Source organism: Cupressus sempervirens, chromosome 4, assembly GCF_028749045.1.
Source record: "Cupressus sempervirens isolate cs-2001-9-10 chromosome 4, ASM2874904v1, whole genome shotgun sequence".
Classification (NCBI taxonomy): domain Eukaryota; kingdom Viridiplantae; phylum Streptophyta; class Pinopsida; order Cupressales; family Cupressaceae; genus Cupressus; species Cupressus sempervirens.
The window spans coordinates 516,457,537-516,481,532 of NC_143121.1; the positions used below are offsets into that span (position 1 = coordinate 516,457,537).

The window sequence follows — 23,996 nt, forward strand, 5'->3', positions numbered from 1 at the left end:
TTTTGCGACTCTCACAAACTTCAAGAGCTAAATGGTCAATCACGGCTTTAGAATTTGTGGTAGCTTTCGTATTTCACTAATATAATCTTGACAAAATGAAACAAAAATATAGTATCCCACTCTAAGTTATTTTCCCTACCTCATAACTATTTTCTGTCGATGACAATTGGTCTTTTACCAAAATATCAACTCAACCCTAAACAAATGCAACTCCCATTGCTTGGCGTTAACAACAGACTTTGTTAGTTGCAGTTGCACGACAGTCCTTTAGCATAGCCTGGTAGAACTCTGGTGGATAGCTCCCAATTGCACAACCTTGATCTCATGTTGACCCAGTCGTCCCTTTTGGTAATCCACAGATGGCCTTTCACTACCCTATTTTAGACTCGTTCGAGCTTGATGTCGTGGATGAAATATTCCCCAGAGTCCTCATAAAGTATAATCTCCAAAGCATTTGAATAAATATTTTCCAGAAATATTAACTACAGCATTAGAAGAAGAGAGAGCCACGATTAAGTCTTTTGAAATATTTGCCCAAATATTTCAATCTCCCAATAAATGATTTATTTCCTCCAAAAACATTAAGAGAGTTTCAAACATACCTTTTAAATGCTTTACGGAAAACCCAAGAGAAAACACAGCCCAAGCCTATAATCTAAGTATGTATGAAGTATAATCATTTAATAACATTTGGTGGCTTCCATAATTTTTGTCCCCAATTTTATTATTCAAAATTGCCCTAAAGAAACGAAACTTGTCATATCATATTATCAAAATTAAATCCTTCTTTCTCAGATACAACACAGTATAGACTGAAATATATAATATTATGTGAGCTTCTCTCCAAATCTGATTAGAGGTTCAGAACTACAAAAATAATTCTGTATTTATTTACTATATTCTGATGAAACCTATGACCGTACCCAACAAGAATTGATGCTCTGATACCACTATAATATCCTAGATGGATGTTCTCTGAAATTTATCCTTAAAAAAATTTCATAACACAACAGATGGCTCATGCAAATAAAGCCAGCAATATAAACCCACAAATGAACCAGTAGAAACTCATTCAAATATGCAGTTTAAAACAACTTTCGATTTGCGATTGTATTATAATAACCAGCAATACAATAACATGACCAGAAAAGCTCATATTAGTTCTTCAGAATACCTTATTGCATTATACATTAGCAATACAATAACAAACACCAAATATCCAAAACCAATCTTAAAAACACTATTACAGTCAGATTGGAAATTCAAGAAAGAACATGTAAGTGCAGTGTGAATTTTGTCTCCAATCCACCTCAGAGCTGAACCAAGTTTGCATACAATTCACCAACAAGAACCTGAGGGTTGCTGACCTCAAATCCTAAATAGAAGTTGAAGCTTCCCAAAATCTCACCAAAAAATATCTAAAATCAAACACCAAAATCAATCATACCCTAATGAATGGTGCTTTCCTCTATTTATGCTCAAAATGGTGACGCTTCAACTTCCTTCTCATGTCATTTCGTCTTTTTCTTCTTTAGCCCACATTATAATATTAAATGGAACCCATTTTATAAATTTGCATTAACCTCCCTTAAGGAAAATTTAATTTTTATGAATTTGACTTCAGGAATCAAAAACTCACAAAAAAGGGCACATTGCAATGTTCCTAGCATTGGAGAGGTGTATGAGTGCATCGATTCTATGCTTAGCCAGATGAGGGCAGTTGTGAGAGAGAGGGATCCCTATTTAGCATTCTACAATGAGCAGATCCAGCCTATCAATCAACGCACATCGGACAGCCTAAACACTCCCCTACATATGGTTGCTTATGTATTACGTCTAAAGTGGTAGATGACTAGACTTGGTAAAGTCACACCAATTCAGGATGAAAAGGTGATTCATATCATGCTACTTATTTTAATTATCTTTATGTGTTCTACTGTTATACATCTTGATACTTGAACCTTTTCATAACTAGCATCTTCTATTTGCCAATAATTTGAATTTTTTATTTTCTAGGTGAAGGAAGGAATCTTCAAGTGCATTGATAGGATGTGACTCTGAGATTGTTGGAAAGGTTCGTCTTAAGTGGACCAAATTTGCTACTCTTAGGGGTTCTAGGGCTACGGCAAAGGCAAACGTAAAATAATGGCACAAGAGGATCCAATTTTGTGGTGGACTTGTCATGGGCCGAAATCAATAACTACCACACTAGCTAAACGTTTGTTGTCTCCGGTATCTAATTCCTAAACTTCAAAACCTATTTAATAATAATATGCACTCAAGAAATGTTTTAAGTTTTTATTTTTTAACTTTAAGGGAACTAAAGAGTTTTACTTTTCAACTTTTCTCACACTAGTCATTTGATTGCTCCAAAAGATGTCTAGTTCTTCAACTTCTAAGAGGAGTTGGTCTACATATAACTTTATCCACTCTATAAAGAGGAACAAGCTTACCTTTTAGAGAGCAAAGAAGCTAGTGTCTTGTGTATGAATGATCGTTGGACACGTGCATACAAGGAGATCCCCATAGCATGATGGGATGTAGAGCCAAAGGAACCATCACAGATTGATGATATTGAGGATACTACAGATGTAGGGCTGGTTGGTGTTCCTTTCGCAGCTCTTAACTTTGGAGAATCTGATAGTTCCAACAAGGACAAGCTTGCTGACCTCCCGAGGCATGATTAGAGGCCTCCTTCACTAAATTTTAGGCCTTAGCCCTTGGCATTTTGATTATGTAGTTCATACTTGTTTTGATAAATGAAAATTGAATATCATATTGATATTATGGTGTACTTGTTCAATGTTAATCATCTTTATGATGATTGATGAGATACTTGTACTTTTGAAAGTTTGATATCTATGACTACCTATATCACATGGTTCACCGAATTTTCGGCGTGAGGTTTGAAATTCGGTAAATCTATTAAAAATAAAAATAGTTTGCTTCAAGTTAGTACAACAAAAAGTAACTTCGTCACCTTCTGACAATATGTTAACATAATAGCTTTTTTGGGTTTTTTCCATATAATAAATAACAACCTTCATTAGAGTAAATCACCAATGGTTCGATGCATAGGGAAAATATTTATGCATTCTTTCAATGTTGGAAAATCATCACCTTTGTAGCTCTTCTCGTGCATAGCTAGAAAACTCTATTGTTGGCATTTTTGTTTGTGGTTGCTGGAAATTTTGTATGGCTCATGTTTGCTGCATTGCTGGAAATCGTGTCTGCTCACATTCCCGGAAATTCCTGCATAATGCTTTGTTGCGGTTCCATGGTTGCAAAGCTCAGAAATCTCAGTCTCTAGTCACCGACAGTTGCATAGGAAGGCCGACTTACTTATTTCAAATGTTTTAAACTTTGAAAGTTTTATTATTATTTATAGTTAACTTTTTATTTTAGGGTTTTCTTCCTTTTTTTTGAATTTTGTTTTTATTTATTTTTTGTTTTAGTTTTCATGTATTTTAACTTTTAACTTTTATATACAACTTTAAGTTAGTTTTAATGTCTATTTGTTAATAATAAACTGTTTTAACTTCAAAGTTTATTTATTATTTTAAAGGTTCAAAACTTAAATGAATATTATTTTTTAATCAAAATATTTAAAATTTAGTGAATTTTATTTTTTATTATTTTAATATACTGCGTAATACAATTGATTTTAATAGTTAGTTTTTATCAGTGTAACACTAGCACTAGGGTACGTCGGGACGACAAGATGTCGGGACAAGTTTCTAAGACGGGGGGCAATGGGCCTCAATTTCAAGATGGTGGGAGGATGGCAAGGGGACAACGGAGCAGGCAAGGTTGTTGTATACTATACATGTTACATATAGAACGTGAAATGCTACCTATGAAAGGATGTTTTGGTAACATACCAAAAAAAATATTCTTGAACATAGCAAAATTGCAACACAAACTAGAATCATTGAATATTCAACATAGTAAAATAGTACATATCCAATAATAACATTCAAAAAATCAAAATTCAGATAGAAATTCAAGTACCCATCCTAGTGATGGCATGGTTGCGGAATGGCAAAGGTGGGGGGTACTTAGGTGCTCGAAGTATCCAATGCAGGGATGTCTCGGGGATGGGTACTTCCAAGTTAGGAGGGGGTGCGAATCTTGGTGTTTCACTGGTTTTTTTTATATTTATTATTTATTATTTATATAATTTACTAATTAATCTATAAAAGATCTCATATTTAAGTGTTTTTTATTTTTAGTGTGTTTTGCAAAATTAGAACAATAATTAACATTTTATATTTTTATGTTTTAAAATACATAGCTTAATTATTTTATTTTACTATTTTGTATTTGAGGTTTTCCATCTTAAAATAGAGACTGGCTAATTTTATTTTTATTTATTTTAAAAGTTTGTAATAGAATTTTCATATTTTTTTATTTTTTGGTTAATTAAAATAGAATTTAGTATTCATTCTTTATTTTGTGTGTTAGAGTCTACAACTTATCAGTCTAAGTGTCTTGATGACTTGAGATTTTTGATGTTTTATTATTGACTTTTCATTTTCATCTTTTGACAAAAACCCATCTTGGTACTCATGATGATTTTGAGTTGCTTTGAAGTTCTAAAGTCTAAAATGTTGATCATATCTTTTTGACAAAGAAACACCTTTGTATTCATGATTTTACATGTTTCTTATGGTTTATATCTTATAACTATGATATCTCTTGTAATGCTTTCAAATCTATTTTGTAGTGTTAAACTAATTTGATAATTTATTGAATATACTTTTTTTTTTGAAAATTATATAAAGCAAATTTAATGCTGATTTTTTCCAATTTTTTTGACTTGCTAAACTTCATCCGAACTTCATAGTTGTTAAACTCAAAATCGAATTTGAACCTTGTGACTTAGATTACTATTATTATTTGTTGATTCAAGTATTTAAAATTCTAATATTTATAGTTCAATGCTCAATGTTTAATCACAATGCAATGTTCAAGTACTTAAATTTTAGAAAATTAGTATTTTTTATTTTACATCTTTATGTCTTATATTGTCAATATTATACATATTTTCATATTATACATATTTTCATAACCAGCATATAATATATAGTATATAGTACATACACCCCCCCATTGTTGTCCCCAAATTAAGGTCCCTTTGTCCCCTTCGCTCAAAAACTTGCTCCCCCCCATCCCCCGAGGTGTTGTAACTAGGGTAAAAATAGCCAAGTCAAAGATGAAGGGTTCAGTCCTAACTTGGTGGAATTATGTACAAGATGAAAGAGCAAAAGAGGGAAAGAATGTGATTTCTTCATAGGGTAGAATGGTTACAAAAGTGAAGGAAGTGTACAACCCTAAGGATTATGAGATCCAAATACATAGGAAAAGACAAAATCTCAAACAAAAAGACATGAATGTCAGTGCCTATAGGGAGGAATTCCATAGTCTATCTTAGATCAAGGCAGAATGAAGGTGAGAAGGAAAAAGTTGCAAGATACCTCAAGGGACTGGAGTATAACATCCAAGATGAATTGAGTCTTGTGGCCTCTGATACAATGCAATGCTTCCAATTGGCACCAAGGGAAGAGGAAAAACTAAAGAGGAAACAAAACCAAAACAATAAAGGCAAAGGTGGCAAAAACTTCAAAGGTAGAGGAGGATCAAATGGAAGAGGACATTTCTCAAGGACATAAGAAGAACAAAAGCAAGAGCAACAACAAGAATCCAATTCTAGAGGCAATTTCAGAGGGAGAAGGCCAAATGGGAAAGGAATATTTGGTGGAAGGAACTTTGGTCCACTTAGATGCTACAATTGCAATCAAGTTTGACACTCGGCTCATAGATGCCCTAAAAGAACAAGATCAAACACTCAAGGAGAGAGAACATAATTGATCCAAGATGATGCTCAAAGTGTTAATTCTCCATCCAAGGACTTGGACCCTGAAGGAGTGTGCTTGATGATGAGAACTCTCTTGAAGGTGCCTACTACCCAAGAACCACCACAAAGGAAGACCATATTTAGAACAAATTGCAAAAGCCATGGAAAGGTATGTAAGCTCCTATTGGTTCTAATGTTAACAAAGAATCTGGCATCACTTGACATGGTAGAAAAAACTAAATTTAATAAGGATTTCTCACTCTTACCCATACAACATGTCATAGTTAACAAAGGGACAACAAACATTAGTAAATGAACAATCATGGATAGATTTTCAAGTTAGGAATTACAAGGACAAAGTGTTGTGTGATATTATAGATATGGATGCATGTCATTTGCTATTAGGTCACCCTTAGCAATATGGCCCATAAGCCCAATGTGATGGCAAGAGGAATACCTATAAAATCCTAAAAGATGGTGTCAAGTATACTATGAAACCCTTGCCTGATAACAAAGTAGATAAACAAAAGGAGCCAATTGTCAAATTAGTAGGAGAAAAGGAGATGTTGCAAACCATGAAAGAAGCAGGTGATGTAGTGTATGCATTAGTAATAAAACCTAAGGACAAGATTGCCTCTGAAGAAGAGTAGGAGATCCCTAAGGAAGTGCAAGAACTAATAGACAAATACCATGGGGTGGTTGCAGACAACTTACCCAATGCCCTTCCACCCATCAGAGATATAAGTCATCAAATTGACTAAATCCCAGGAGCATCTTTACCTAATAACGCTGCCTACAAGATGACTCGAAGCCAAAATGCGAAAATTGCCAAGCAAGTGTAGTTGTTAGATAAAGGCCTCATAAAGAAAAGTCTCAGTCCTTGTGCAGTGCTCACTATTTTGGCCCTAAAGAAAGATGGAAACTAGAGATTTTGCACTAATCCTAGGACAATTAACAAAACAATAATAAGATATAGGTTTCCAAAGCCTTGGATAGAAGATGTACTCAATTAGTTAGGTGAAGCATGCTAGTTTTCTAAGATAAACCTCAAAATAAGGCTATCATCAAATCAGGATTAAACTAGGGGATGAATGGAAATCAGCTTTTAAAACAAATGAAGATCTCTATAAATGGCTCGCCATGCCATTTGGTCTTAGTAATGCCGAAGCACATTTATGAGGATTATAAATGCAATCTTACATGATTTTACTGGCAAGTTTGTAGTTGTCCATTTGGATGGCATTCTTATGTTTAGCAAAACAAAAGAGGAACACTTAGAGCATTTAAACCAAGTTTTGAAGAGGCTTCATGAGCACAAATTGATGATTAATTTAGAGAAATGCACATTCATGCAAGAAGAACTCACATATTTGGCTTTTGTCATCTCCCAAGGCACACTCAAGATGGATCCTTCTAAGGTGGAAGCCATCCTTAATTGGCCAACTACTAAGACACCAAGTGATGTTAAAATTTTCCATGCTCTAGCCACATTTTACAAGAAGTTTGTAGATGTATTGCCCCCATTTTAGCAAGTTCCTACAATTGGCTTGGTCAATTCACCATCGCGACCCTCGTGAGCTAACAGTGAGATTTGAGGGTCTTAGTTGTGTGGTTATAGGCTTTCCAGCAGCCTATAGTGTGTTTTGGCTCCGTTTAAGGGACTTACGATTTAAAGTAAGTCAATCTATTGGTTCCAATGAGCTCAATTGAGTTAGAGGAGTTGGGTGATGCTCTCAATTATTATTTCGGGCTTTCGGTTTGAGCTCCAAGAATCTTGGAGGGGGCATCTATTTATAGTAAGTCACCCTGTCAAGTTCATTCATCATTTCATCATCAGGATCACTTTGGTGTAGTCAGATTTCGATTATGATGCTGCTTCAGCTATTTTCACAAGACTGAATTATTATTATTATCCATCTAAATAAGTTGAGGTTTTTATTTTTGTTGGTGTTGTTTGTTGGTCACCTCAGTATCATAGCTCGTTGGATCCGGGACAAAAACTTTTGAATCGTGGGAGCAAGAAACAATGACCTTACGTGTCAGAATATTTAATTATGGTGGAAAATGTCATTTTCGGTGCCAAAAGCAATTAATAAATTAGATTATAATGGCACTTTATTATATTTTAATGTTGTGTGTGGGAAGCTTCTTAAGTGAAGTTCATTTGAGAAACTCTGTGCCATTTGGAGATTATAAATATGAGCCCATTTGACGAGTAAAGCATCTGATCATTTGATTATCTAATTTTTCTTTTTCATCTTTGTGACATCTCCTGAAGTTCTGATTTTATGTGCCCTTGCTGAAGTACAAAGGTTCGAGACTAAGTTTGTGCATCAATCCACTGCTGAGGTAAAGTGGTATTAATTTAAATTTCAATCTAAATTGGAGAGACTTCTCATACTGTGTCTACTGTGTCTGAGAAGTGACTGGCTTGCTAAAGAATTTAGTTTAAATTTGTTTCCAATTATCTCTATTGTTGGGCGATGGTTTAGTCTGCAGATTTGAGTTTGGTAATTCTAGATATCCCAATTTGTTTGATTTGCATTAGAATTGGTGTGTTGGATTTACAACTTGAATGCCAAGGGTTCTTGTATTTGGCGTGATTTCTGTAACAGTTTTGGGCAGCATTTGTAAGGGTAGACTGTGAATGCCAGACTGAAATTGGACTAGGCGGCTTTCAGTTTGACTTTGCAATTACATCCTACGGCAAAGACCAGGTTCTTAATTTGTAAAATTCAATTTGTATTACATAGTTTGGAAGTTTATCTGACTGGCTTCAGCCTCTGATTTAAAGCAATCAGCCAACAATTAAATTCGCTTTTCATTATTTTGTTGTGTGGTTGTCAATGAAAGAATTTTGAGGCTCGTGTGAATCATTTCAGAATTGTTTATTGGCGTTTGGTATTTATTTATGCAAAACTTATAAAGCCAAAATTAAATAAATTTGTGATTAGTTTGTTGTACATCCTGATATTGTGTTTGAAAATTTAAGACATCATATATTCAGTGGTAATTGGGTTGCTTGCCAAGAGTTTGACAAAATGTCAAACCATTGAAATGTGAAAGAAATTGATGCTTGATTTAGTTATAACCAAACAAGGTTATTGCAGTAAAAAAAATTAGTTAGATATGTGCTCCAATTCTAGACACAGTCAAAGGAGGAAAGCAAACCAAATTCTTTTAGACAAAAGATGCCAACTAGGTATTTTAATACTTGAAGTCTAGGGTAGCACAGTTTCCGATCCTTGCTCTCCCTAATTTTTAACAAGTTGTTTAATGTTGAATGCGATGATAGCAATTCAGCAAGCAGGGCAGTGCTTAGCTAGGAGGGCAGAGCAGTGGCATTTTTCTCAGAAAAGCTAAACAAAGCCAACAAAAAGTACTCAACATATGACCTAGAATTGTAAGTTATGGTGCAAGCATTAAAGAAGTGGCAACACTATCTTCTCCCCATGGAATTTATAGTCTATGCAGACAGCCATGCTCTAAGTTACCTGAATGGGCAAGACAAATTAAATTGCAAGCATATGAAGTGGTAGAACAACTTCAAGCCTATACTTTTACCATAATACGCAAAAAGGACTAGGCAAACAAAGTCGCATAAGCTCTAAGCAAAAAGGTGGCAATGGTCCAAGAAGTTCAACTCCAAAGAATGGAAGTTGATGCCTTAAAGGATCTCTATATAGGTGATCCAGATTTTGGTGAAGCATATCATGTGTGTACATAATTTGCAGATCCTTATCATACTGAGTTTTCTGACTTTTTGTTGTACAATGAATTACTTTTCAAAGGTGGAAAACTTTGTATCCCTAAGTGCTCCATGAGAGACAACATCACAAAAGTAAAAGATTGGGTAGCATGAGTGGTCATTTTGGTCTTGACAAGACCTTGGAATTAGTGAAGAGATACTATTTATGGCCTAAAATACAAAATGATGTTAGGAAATTTGTAGAAACACATGTGATATGTCAAAGGGAAAAAGGGGTATCTACCAACGAAAGTCTCTACCAACCTCTTCCTATTCCAAACAGACCCTGAGAGAGCATTAGCATGAACTTTGTATGGGTCTCCCAAGAACTAAACAAGGGTATGATAATGTTTTCGTTTTAATTGACAAATTTAGCGAAATGGCCCATTTTCTCTCCTATAAGAGCACCAATGATGCCTCACACATAGCAAATCTATTCTCCAAAGAAGTGGTCAGGATTCTAGGCCTAGCACTCAACATACTATCTGATAGGGATTCTAAATTTCAAGGTCACTTCTAAAGAACGCTTTCGAAAAAGCTTGGCACAAATCTTTCCTTCAGTTCAGCCTAACATCCCCAAACAGATGGTCAAACTAAGGTTCTTGATAGGTCTCTTGCTAACCTTTTCAAATGTCTAACAAAGCAATATGGGCAATCATGGGATGTATTACTTCCACAAGCTAAATATGCATAGAATGATTCCATCAACACGAGCACTAGCAAAACACCTTTCCAAATTGACTATGGAATGCATCCACAAGGAGTAATGGAGCTCAGAGAGTTAGGATAGAAAGGTTAAGGCATGGGGTGAGGAATTGGCAGAACTAATCCGGGATGTCCATGAATAGGTGAAGTTGTCATTACAACATACTGCAGACAAATATAAAAAATCTGCAGATCAGAGGAGGAGACAAATTCACTTCAAAGTAGGTGACTTAGTTTGGGCATACTTTACAAAAGCAAGATTACCCAAAGGCAAATATGCTAAGATCCAAATGAAGAAGATTATCCCTTGCACTATGATTCATGAATTTGGTGAAAATGCATATGAAATATCACTTCCCCCTTCCATTGGCATATGACCCATTTTTTATGTTTCAGATCTAACTGTATAAAGGTAATGCAAGTTGTATAAAAGCTATACATGAGGAGGAAGATGTTGAAAAGACCTACCGCCTAGCTAGCCCTTAGAGTTAGAACGTATCCTGGACACTTAAGTTGTCAAACAAACCAGGAGGAACACCTATAAGCAGTATCTTGTGAAATGGAAGGGGCTGCCAGATGTTGATGCAACTTGGATGGATGAAAAAGACATTTTGAAGCATAACACAACCCTAGATGCACTCCTCTAAGTGGAACTTGAGTTTCACACACCGAAGAAGAATGGTGTAGGAGTACCTTAACCAAACAAGGTGGCTAATGGCAGACTCATGGTATGCCATGAGTATTAATCATGTACAAAGGTGTAATAAATGAGTTAGGGTCCTATGGAACACTTTTGTTAGTAATAAGACTAATCATGTAAGGCCACTGGCATAATTAGCATCTATAATCCATTGTGGTCAAATCTGGCCAAAGGGTCAAGAATAAGGAAGAAAGTGTGGATTTAAGTTTCTAGGGGTGTTTAGGATCAAGATGCATCAATTGATCACAAATAATATGAGATTGAAGGCAGCTATGAAAAATGTTACAAAATTGACAAAGTTGTCTAAATGTTGTTTGACAACATTTGCAACTTTTGTGTTTGTCTGAACAACTCATCCCAACAATTATGGTTCATGCCTCTATAAGGCCCTGAGGGTCAAATTCACAAGCAATTGTTGTGATTTGAAGTTTGAAGCAATAAAGATTTCAAAGATTTCCTGCAAATTCTCACTTGTTCGCATGTATAACTTGATTATATTGATTTGTTGGAGGCTGAATTGATAATGAATGCATAGACTTTAGCATTAGCTTTCTGTTGTAATAATTTTTTGGGCATTTTAGAAGCAAAATTGTATCAATGGGTCTGAAACCTCACCTTTCAAGGGTTTGGTAAAGAAATGGCTCTATCTTGGCTTTTAACTATGGGAGATTCATAGACCTAGAGGAAAAGCAAGTAGAGAACATGTACTTCCAGAATCCAAAAGCATTTTACAGGAAGTTGAGGGGAGGTCAAAGAATTTGCAAGCCCTAGCCTAGCATATCTATGTGACCGGCTATTGAAGTAGAGCAATTTGGTGGATAATTGAACTTGGGGAGTAGATTGGACCAAACTAATGGTGGATTTGAAGTTTGTGGGATGGTACAACACTTCTGAATCCATTGTCTTGATTGGATCAAAGCATTTAATAGTTTCTTTGGAGACCAAGCCTAATTAGGTCCATTAGGCCTATCTAGCCAAGTTGTACTTACCCCATCAAAAAGTGGAGTTAGGATCTTTAAGTTTGAAATCTTGTAGAACTCCCAAAAGTGTATTTGAAACTTTGGTTTGATTGGGAGGTCCTTTGGCAAGTTCGAGAGATAAGAAGGAAAAACTCATTAGGTCAACCTAATTGCAATTAGGCCTTCTTCCTAGGCAACTGTAAGCAATTTGACAAATGAGTCGAGGAATCATTGGGAAAGTTTTATCTAAAGCATACTAAGCATGGGAAAGACAATCTGATCCACTCCATCAAAGTCTGAAGTCATCACATGCCTAAAGGAAATACCCTAGCGTATGTGGGATTAGGTCTAGGAGGGGATTATTTTAGGATTATGTCACGCAAATTATGTGTGATTGATTTGAATAAGTTCATACATAGAACATTCTAGAAATGTCTTCTTAGGGACTCAAGAACGTTGAGGAACCAATGGTTATTTATTGGTGAAGCAAATTGAGTGCTAGATTGGGCACTGGTCTCGAATCCAAGCTTTCTTTTCACTTTGCATCCTATATGATAAGAATTTTCTTTCTTATCCAAATTGTGTAATGGTGTCTGGCGTGAGTCGCTCATACCAGATGAAATAGCACACCCACAAATTGAAATTTTCATACAATGTGAATGCAAGTATTAGAGGGTCGTACAGTGAAGTAATAAGGAAATTGTAAGCTACACAAGGACCAAGGTCGTAAGATGGAGATCAAAGGCCATAAGCCAAGGAAAAAAGTTTGTATGCCAAGGGTGACTGACATTTGTATAGTTGAGTGCTATGTCGAACCTTTTCATACAATGATATGAATCTTCTATTATTTCCCTCGTACAAATAGTAGTGATGGTTGTACAACATAAGTGAGTGTAGATTGTATAACTATTAGTTGGCTACGGTGCATTTTATAATTTATTCCCTACTTCAAAGACAACTTATTACACACCACTATATAATTTTATAATGAAGCGACAACACTTTTTTATAACGATCCCTCTTATATTTTCCACATGAATTCAATTTTTTGAATCTTCCATTATTTTCCAATTTTCATTTTCTCTTCAAAGTTTTTTTTAAGTTAAATTCCATTGAAAAATATATCTATTCTCTCCATTAGATATTTTGGTCTCCAAACTCTTAAATGTATCATCCACTTCTTTGCACACTTTCATTGATTGTTCTTCACAAAGAGTTGTGGCTTCAAGTGAATGACACGTTAATGAGAATACCTTGTAGTCCTCCATTTGCCAATGAAATAATCCATCAAGGAACTTGTCTCATTTTCAAAACAATCTTCCAATCACAAAACCCCTTCATCTTTTTGTTCCATGCCTTTCCGACCTTCATCCATACCTGACTATTTGTCTTTGGACTGTAATTTGAAGGATGCCAACTCCTCAGCCATAGCCTGATTTCTCCCGTCAATGATGGACTTCCTTTACTCTCGATCGAGAGTGTGTTCCACTTCCAATTATGATTTTCCTTGGCATCAATCAACCAACATCTCCTAAGAAGTGTATCATATGTCATCTTTTCAAACAAGCTAGCTACAAAATCCAAGAAAAAGCACTTTATGCTAAATATTACATTTTGCACCATCAATGTCCCAAACAACTTAATTCCATGTTGGTTAAAACCTAAAAAGTGTAAGGTACATCAAACAAAGTTTTGGCCTCCCTAGGCACTTCCAACTTCATTTGGCAGCACACTGAATCCAGAGCCTCTGTTGACAATGGTATTTGTCAACTTTCGACCTATTATTTGCATCTCGACAGTGGTTGGTTTCCTTCCAATGCTAACTATCAATAACATACGATCAATGGCCTAGTTGTATTCCGACAATAACTTCACCACTGGTTCCCCTTGTTGTTTACATTGATTTTGGTCGAGTGTGTTGTCATTAACTGTATTGGTAATTGCCACTCTTAGTTATAGTTTAGCTTATAGAAGGTTTTCCACCTTGATGGGTTTGGGTGTATCTAGCACTTGCTGAACTATGATCTTCCTTGATCTCAATTGTAATGATGTACTTGAGATTCCATTGGAGAATATTCATTCCTTCTCCACCACTTGTTTTATTTTTGCTTTGGCTTCTTAGAATCATTCCTTCTCCATATGAGGGTCTGAGTACATCATTGTCTTTGTCTATGCTCTCATGATTACCAAAACTACCTCATCTTATGCCTCCATGTCCAACATATAAATATTATTTTTCTTTCAGCAATTGGTATCGTCATGGTTACCTGGTCTACACCATTTGCACAAATTGTACAATGTCTTTCTTATTCTAGAAGTCACTCACAATGTGTTCCCATTCACTAAATTGTCGACGTTGTATGATAGGACGTCGTTTGGAATTGTATAGCGTTTGATTCCACCCTCATTGATTTACATTTTGTGGTTTTGATCAGGTAGACTCTCCCTGCATGAATAGTAATTATGTACTTCTAATCTTTCATTTAAATGGGCACTCCTTTATTAAATAACCCATCACCTGACAAATCTCACAAAACATGATTTTAGAACAATTACCTTTCATGTACCCCTTGATTTTACAATTAGTAGATGATTGTCGATTACTCTCTCATAGTTTCCTTTCTCTGCCTTCAATTCTTTCATCATTCCCATTACAGCCCACCGTAGTGTGTGGAGTGTTGCCAAAATATCATTGCTACTAACCTCGATGCTCTTGTCATCATCTGTCATCCTCTTCCCTCAAAAGGATGTTCTCAATGTTCATTGCCCAAATGTGGGCATCAGCATTCAAGGAGGAAGGCCCCGCTTTCATCTTTTTATGAAACAGCAAAATCAATCCCTCGATGAACCACCTCTTCTTCAAACCTCAATTGGCTAATTTTTCAATTTGACCAACAATTGCTTAAGCCTGTGATTGTAAGCTTGTAATTCGGCAATAATCTCATTGTGGGCTCATAGTAGTTTAAATTTGGTCTTAAAGCCCCTCCTCAACGCATCCCAAAAGGTTGTTGATGAGCATCCAATCCTATGAACTAGTCAATGGTTGCACCTTGTAGCGTTGCTAGAAATGCTCTCAGCCAATAGTCTGTGTCTTGACCATTTTCTATCTAGATAATCACGTCTTCTCACTCATAACCCATGAACTTTAGCAGTTTTTATTGATCCACATTTGGACTTGTTAGACGAGTCACCATCTTTCTCACCTGCTTACTCCCTTGTGTGTCGAACTTGGGGAGACTATTCTAACCACTATGTTCCATTTTTTCCTTGCACTCTCAGCCATACACATGTCTACACATCCACCTATAGTGTCCTCAACACCCCAGGTACTTTCAAGCCTTAAATCATTCATGTACTCCCTTTATCCAAGGGTATTCAGTTTGGATCCTCTACATGTGGGTTCTCCAAGAACATTCTCAATTCAATGGAATATGTCTGTCAGTTTAAGATTTCCTTCTTCACACTCCTTGTCCGACATTGACCTTATGGATGAGTTATCTGCTTGGTCAACAAAGTTTGGATATGTTTCATTTAAAAGTGGTTGGTCTCTAGAATATCCTTTCACTCCCTCCACATACAATTTGTTCCTTCCTTGTCGGATGGTTTCCTATACTCCCGACTATGACTTCGACTTATGCTTTGGCTTGTAGTCCATTCTTGCAAAGGGCTCCGACTTGGGAATAGTAAAACTCGAGTTTCCTCAAATGTTCCTCATAATCTTCTTCTATGTTCTCTTTGTTCTACAATTCTTAAACATTACCTAATCACTTGGTCTTGACCACCTTTTCACCTCTTCTCACCATCATTGGGATTTTAGGGCATGAATAACACAACTCTAACCTGATTATACGAGGACCTTGTATGTGATATTGCATATTTGAGCTTATACAAATATTAATTTCACGCAAATATATGATCCTATGAAAATGATATTACCAACAAATTTCAATTTCCTTATATAATTGTTGTTTATTGATACAAGTTTATTAAATAATAAGGGACCAATATATTCTTAATTTTATGCTTTGATAAATTTAAAGGTCTGACAAATGGAAGAATTTACATAACACACCTGCATAGGGATTGTGTCTTCATTCCATAAGCTCCGATATATAAATGAAAGCAGGCGTTGCTTAATACCACCCAAAAAGGTGGTGCTTTGCAGTTGTTGATTTTGCTGCACACCATTTACCATATGGTTTGACCCAGCTTCTTGATCTGTTTCATTTCCATGATGTAAAATTCCCTACACAGAGGAAAAGGAACCATATAATAAGTATTACATGAAATTCAAACTTATGGACAATTAGTAAGAACTCAAAAAATTAAGATGCATTACAATGAAGATGAATAAACCAGAGTTGCACTACGTAAATAGAAAACCATGATAGCTAACATGCAAGCAAATGAAACATCAATACAAAAGATGCCCAAAATATACGGAACCTTCCCAAAATATATAGTATCTTGAGAAAAACAATTCATCTAACAGAAAACGTCCTTTGACAAAATGAAAAACAAAAAAAGTATAGTCACAGGCATATTGATGCTTATGTCATCTTCTAAGAAGCAGAAATTAATCCAAGAGTGAATTATTGTTTGTGAGGTATCATAGTCTGCATACCAACAGTAAATTTGCAAGAGTCCTTGTGCCTATTTTGCATGTAGGGCTTATCATTCAATTGTCAACAATTTCTTCCCAATATATTCATCTTCAAATTTGAGACAATCGAGAATGGAAAGTGGTTTGATTGTCTCAAATTAAAAGTCACTCAGTAAACACTTTGCAGCTATCAGCAATGATTCTATAAATTTGAATCACGTCTCTACAAGTATGGAATGAAACCTAGCCATACCATAAACTTAAAGTCTTTTATCTGGGAAGTCAATAATGGTGTCAAATTTCAAATGTCCAATTGATAGTAACATGATTAATATCTCAATGTGGGAAGGAATTCAAGAGGCATGAGTCCAGTATGTATCTATATATCCAAATACTGTAAAAATAATTAGACTGGTATAGGAATGAATATTATTAGCAACATATAAAGTATTTGGAGAGGATAAAATAGAATAACATAATGAACAAAATGCCAAAAATAACTATCTGAACCAAGCAAATTTAATCTATATGATTGCCAAAGAAAATAACAAACAGAGAAGTTGGGACTATATGTCCCAACAAGTAGGCAGTGCTGAGCATTCCTTCCATGGGAGACATCTTTTTAGAAAAGTCTGTAAACGTATTCACAAATATGCTTTCAGGGAAACCCGCTCCTTAATTATTTGATGATTTTGAAATGTAAGGTGAAAATCGAACAGTACTTTTAGCTATTCCTTCTTTCTCCATTCAAGAGAACATCTTTTTATACACTTCAAAACAAAAAAGGAGAGATATAAGGTACTGTAATCCTCAGGAACATTATAAACCTTTAAACTAATGTTGTGCTTTTCAATAAAGGGACTCACATTTATAAAGTACAGTTCAGTATTTAAAATGTTTGAAATCATATGAGAACAAAGTTTACAGGTTTGTCTGATCCTCTCCATCAGACACAATCTGTGTTACTTCTTATACTTAGAATCTTAGAGACTTGGACAAAATGAGTTATATATGTAATCAAGAGCCACTCAATATATGGAACAATCTGAAGATAATGGTCAAGTCATTCTGTAGCCTTGCATCATCTCTCTTGTATTAAGTTTTCTGAACTCTGATCAATCTGGAAAATGAAGTGTAGACTGATAACGGAGTGGATGACACTGTTATGATATATATGGACTATAAGCATCAAAATTTATCTATTAATACTCTTGTTTGGGTACCATACACTTCAGTCAGCTAAGAAATCATCTGCCACATGTTTGTTAGGCAATCCAAGAGAACTTTTATTTATCTTATCTTAATGGCCTAAACCACTTGTAATTAATATTTATATGTCCTTGGGAAAATAGGTTAGATCATGCATTCCAAGCATATTAAACTTATCTAATCCCTTAGGATCTAGGTGCACATAAACTATAATGTTATGGTAAATGCAAACAGGTGGGAAAAAAGTAGTAAGTAACACTATAGATAGGGTGAAGTGCCAATGTTTTTCCAAATGTATAGATTAAGCTAATATTCTGCTCTTCTGATATACATAAGCTAAATCCTGAACCTAAAGATAACTTTAATTTACTGTCAAAACATAACATCTATGCATAACTAAAATCTCTAATCCTTTGTTACTGGGCTCTTTGGGATTGAGACATATATTTGATAGAACATTAATGAAATGCACTCCACCTCCTTGGGATTTTTTCCAAAATGAAATTTTGATGGTACCCCTCAAGGAAATCCAAGACAATTAATGGTAGGCTGCATATTTGTATGGAAAACTTCAGCTTGTCGGCCATCTAAAAAATTGCACAATGGTATATATAATGAGGCTAAAACCTGTAGTAAGCATACAATGTTTATTTTATGTTTGAAAATATATGTTAACCGTCAATGTATTAATTGTTTGTATTAAGTTGTTTGTCATTCTTCCGTAGTTATAGCATTATACTTGACGGTTGTGTTCCTCTTGGCAACAGATGGGTCCTTAATTATATTGTGCCTCGTCAAGGAAGGTAGTATGATGTACCGGGATCAACTATAATTCTTGACACAGGACAGTCTTCCATACAAATGACCACAGACAACGAAGAGGAAGTAAAAGACCATGTGCATGAATTAACCAAACCATTTGAGAATAACATACGCCATATTTGAAAAGTATCCATCTCAGGACAGGAATTGAGAATCAGGGAGCTGAACCAAAGATTCAAGGGAGAAGATAGTCCAGGAATGAAGTTGAAGGTAACCGAAGTGCAAGGGATGTTGTGAGTGAAGATGGAGAGGAATCATTTATTGGGCAAGTGAAGAACTAGAATGTCGAGAGAATATTCCAAACAGGTACAATACACTGGGTGTGTACCGAGCAAGAAAGATAGTGACTTGTGAAGAACCCCTCCTGGTTCTATTATAAATACTCGAATTGTCTTGGAGGAATTTTGTCAAACTGTTGTAAGGTTGTTGACTCATAACAAGCTGAAGCAGTCACTTATATCACAGAGACGATTCATCAAACACTTGGTGTACCACCACTTGACACAATAGAACTTCTCTGTTGTAAACTTGGATTTACTGGTTTGTTGTTACAAACTTAGTAGGTGAACCATGTGATATTTATATCATATCTTCATACTACCATTTAATTTCAGATTTACATATAATGAGATTGGCAAATATATCAGATTCACAAATAATAGCAGCGTTGAAATCTAATACTATTTTAATGGACATGAAAGTTACAGAATTTTATCTTTAATTCCAAATGATTTAACAAGTATGAGAACCTGATATGAAGTTGCAGCTCTGAAATTTGTCTCAAAAAATGATCACAATCTCTGCACAGTGCAAGCATATTCCAAAGCACCAAAATCTGAAATGAAAAAATACATCACAATCACCATGTGTTCAATGTAAAGGTTTTGGCATCAAGTCTGAAACTTATGTGGCTGCAATACCTGGGACGGCTGCTATAAAACACTGCAACTACCTTGAATAAAGGCTGTGATTCAATCTGTTGTTTACTATCTATCACCTCTGCTTAATATCTACTAAAACCTATACCACACTTCACGAAATTCAAAGCATTTATCACCAATCATGGCTCTTGGTGTAATCTCCCCATTTTTGGTCAACTCCTGCAGTTGATTGTGTCAGTTCATCCACCTTTGTGAGCTGACAGGAAGATTTGAGGATCTCAGATATGGATTTCCTATTTTTAGTAAGTCTAATTTGGGCAATTGCCATTTTTGGTAGTGCAGTAGATGGCCCTGGATGTTGGTCATCAACTGCATTGGATGAGCTATTTATTGCACAGGTTCATATTTATTAATTGAATATTAAGGTCTCATTATTATAATGGCACTTTATTATTATTATTATACTTTATAAAGTGATGTTGTATCGATGAAGCTTCTTAAGTGGAGTCGCGCTTGGGAAACTAAATGCCATTTGAGGATTATATTGTCTATTTCACTTCTATGGCTCGTGAAGAGTATTCTAAAGTTGACGATTTCTATGCCCTTGCTGAAGTATAAGGGTTTTGATTCTGAGTGGTGCATTTAATCCATAGCTGAGGTATTGTGAATTAAATTCTGAGAATTATTATTGACTTCCTGTAGCTGTGTTCACTGTGGTTGGAAGTGTTTATTGTGATTGATCTATTGAGGCTGTGAGTATAGCAATTTGTTATAACTTCCCCTTTGTGTTATCTGTGATTGAGAAGTTGATTCATGCCAAGGAAATTGTCTGGTTGGTGAGAATTGTTGCTGCCATTATTACATGCGATTCATTCTGGAAATTTGTGGTGCACATTAGGAGACTGTCGTTATCTATCCAGGCAGTGGCGTGGCATATTTAGGGTCGTCTCTGTCTGAAGAAAGGCTGAGAGTGTTTCCTGAGGGCCTACGTCACCTTTTCCAAGGCCTGCGAACATTGCACAAAACACTGCAATTGGATTATTGGGTCTGCGATTTATATTTCAGAGTCTTTGATCGACGCTAGAGGCCCGTGGTTGGAAGGGGAGACCTGCATCTCTATTAAACATGCCTGCATTCATGTTCATGACAGACACGTTAACTGTGGTGGCTTAAATAACTGTGTGAGAAGGCTGCGATTGCTTGGTATGAAAAAGATTTAGCTTCAGCCTGCTGCAGGCTCACAACTGTGCTTCAAAATCAGGTACTCTGGGTGTACTGCTGCAATTAGGATAGAGTTCTGGACAGCTGGTCATTTGGGAGAAATATACAATCGATTTCCATGGTTCTTGTAATTCCTTTGCAGCTTCATGATTAAATAAACTTTAAGAATTGATTACATTGAGAATAGTTTCAATTTCAGTACTGCTCGCATTAAGAATACTATCGATTTAAGAATTCCATACTACTTGTTAATGCTTCATATCAAATTAAACCAAAAGCAAAAACATTAAATCGTCCAAAGGGATTTAGTCAATGTTTAATATGATCAGATCAGAGTTTGAATTAATTTCGTTACAAGGGAGCTAGTTGTTTACTCGCCAAGAGTTTGACAAAATGCTAAACTACTGATTAGTAAAGGAAACTGATGTTGTTCAATCTATAACCAGTTGAGGGTTATTACACTTGGATGAAGCCATAGCCAAGATGCACAATTTCATTGGATCTTTCACCAACTCAAAGTGCCTGAAACCTGAAGAATTCACAATTCTGCAAGCTGAGGAAACTGAAAACCCTTGGCTTTCAACTTACAACACTAGTTTCACAAAGCATAAGTAACATAATGAAAAAGAACTCATGTGAGTCTTTTATAACTTTTGGGGGAGAACTCACAAGCTCTTCTAGCCAATGTGGGATAAATAGATATACTTCTACACTATAATAGTTCATTTACTCCTATGCTTTAATTAATACCTTGGCTTAAGCTTCAATGAATTAATTGAAAAAATAGCCCCTTCCAATGATGACTCAACCCTCAACTTAAGTGAAATTACGAAGTCAAATATTATAACTTTAAATAAGTCATTTAATGCTTTATTAATAATTTAGCCACTAAAATAATAATAACTCCCAAAATATGCCATTAGGAACAGAAGTCACACTTATTATTTCCCCACGTGACCAAAATGCACTTTCCAAAAATAAAAAAGGGTCTCTCTCAATCATCACCAGACTTGACATAAGTAGCAAGCACATGGAACTAAGCCCAAACAAAGTCCAATCTAAGCTAAATGAAGTCCAATTTGAGACAACCGAAGACCAAATTGGAGCATACTAAATTGTGGAGAAGACAAGACCCCCCCATAACTGAGTCTTTGCCTTGGACGTCCCTCTATCCACAATAATTAGCCTACGAGGGACACAATGATAGGCTAATAACTCTTCTTCTAAAACTGGCTTGTTTACCGTATTGGTAAAGAAATCAATGCATACAGACAATGGAATAAAATAGCAGAATTATATTCGCATATGCCAGACATACATTATGCTTCATAAAATCCGTAATAGTAGATGATTTATGATTATTGATGATTTACAATGATCCCAGACGGGATATAAATACTACCGCCGAACCTTCCCGAAGGAGTCCGTCGGCCACAATATTACATCCACTACAAACTATTTACCCATTGGCTACAAAATACAAAACACCGACGACAATCATTCCGTCGGCTACAGAATACAAAACACCGACGACAGTCAATCTGTCGGCTACAGAAACACCGCCTGGTAAAAAAATCAACACATACAGACAATGGAACAAAATAGCAGAATTATATTCACATATGCCAGACATACATTATGCTTCATTTTATCCGTAATAGTAGATGATTTATGATTATTGATGATTTACAATGATCCCAGACGGGATATAAATACTACTGCTGAACCTTCCCAAAGGAGTCCGTTGGCCACAATATTACATCCGCTACAAACTATTTACCCGTCGGCTACAAAATACAAAACACCGACGACAATCATTCCATCAGCTACAGAATACAAAACACCGATGACAGTCAATCCGTCGGCTACAGAAACACCGCCGGAACCATCCAATCGGCTGACACCATCCCCCCCAAAAAAAGCAGTCGTCTCCTGACGACTAACAAAACATCTGAGACAAATTAACAAACAAAATACATTAACGAACTAACTGCAACAAGAAAAATCTGCTCCTGTCCCATCACTTCCACATTCATCCCGTGCTTGTAGCCTCTGCTAACACAATACTGTCTCCTCAAGCTGACCTTGATAGCCACCCGTGTTGCTTTCTCTGTCCAACTCCTCGGTACCCCGAGCCAAGTGTCGCTGCACTGCCTCCAACTGGATGATTAGCTCCTCCCGAGCTCTCTACGCATCCACCAAGATAGCCTCCCAGCCAACACCTACTCCCAGTGCCTCTAGTACACAGACAGTCCATGCCTGCAGCAACTTCAACTCTTCTCAACTGGTCAGACTCCCACGACTGGGGGTCCAGGGGGCAACGCCCCTGACGGGGTCGAGGGGCAGTGCCCCCACGGGGTCCTGGGACAACGCCCCAGTTGCGCTCCCTATCGCAGTACAGGGCGGGATCGAGGGGCAGCGCCCCTCGCCACCAAGACCAAATTAGCACTTCGAAACCCACACAAAACTGCATGGAACACACTGTTTTTGCCAATTCCAGACTCTTTTTGGTAACCACTGTTGCTTCCCCTTTCCTTTGGCATCATCTGTTACTCATTCCAAACAACTTGAATCTGTCGTCGTTTTTTTTTTTTTTTTTTTAACTGCTTCCTCTACAATCCACCACAAATCCCTTCCCACTCCTCACAAAACTCTGAGCTCTTGCTGCTTACACGTAGGTAGCTCCCCCTTAGCTTCCTTCAGCAATGCAATTCAAATTTCTATTCTGATCAAACTCCAGCAATACGACCTCAGACTGCCGATTATGCTTTTGCATCCTCCATAGAGATGCCTCTACTTATAAAGATATCAAAAAGGAATACGTCCATCAATGCGGGCTCTACAACACGCCAAATTCCGTTATTCAAGAACGCCTACATATGAAATCTGAAAGCAAATATTCTCCACCGCAACATCTTTAATGGCAATAACAGACTCCTAGATAAATTAACATTTTGCTCGGTATGCTCCAGTTCGCGGATCAAGTCGCTGTAATGGCTGCCTCAGAATCCATTAGCGCTACTTGTGGAGGCGATTTTCTCTTCTCAACGGAGACACGGCAATTTGGAAGACCCGTTCCTGCTTCCTCTTTAGATTGAAATATCGACAGATCTCTTGAAACCTCTCTAATTTACTTGACACATAATTGTAGAAAAGCACCAATTTCTCCACCACGCCAGCAGGAAAAACTCTCGCTGTTTGTCTTTAACAACCCTGAGGACTGCTTCCACGGACAGGATAGGCCGGAGGAAGGAATTGACCGGCAGGGAAAAACTCTTACTGTTTGTCTGG

The 23,996-nt window shown here is 36.3% G+C and overlaps 1 protein-coding gene across 3 annotated transcripts in view; it reads right to left on the minus strand.

The window, feature by feature from the left end:
• DET1 (light-mediated development protein 1 / deetiolated1 (DET1)) overlaps nucleotides 1-23,996 on the minus strand; it is a 261,899-nt gene that overhangs the window by 147,467 nt on the left and 90,436 nt on the right. For all 3 annotated transcript variants that reach the window (XR_016363900.1, XM_089825740.1, XM_089825741.1), the window contains exon 4: nucleotides 16,042-16,215. Coding sequence is in view for 2 of the 3 variants with exons in the window: in XM_089825740.1 (XP_089681866.1) it covers nucleotides 16,042-16,215 (174 nt within the window). In the remaining variant the exon portion in view is untranslated. The remainder of the gene's footprint in view (nucleotides 1-16,041; nucleotides 16,216-23,996) is intronic.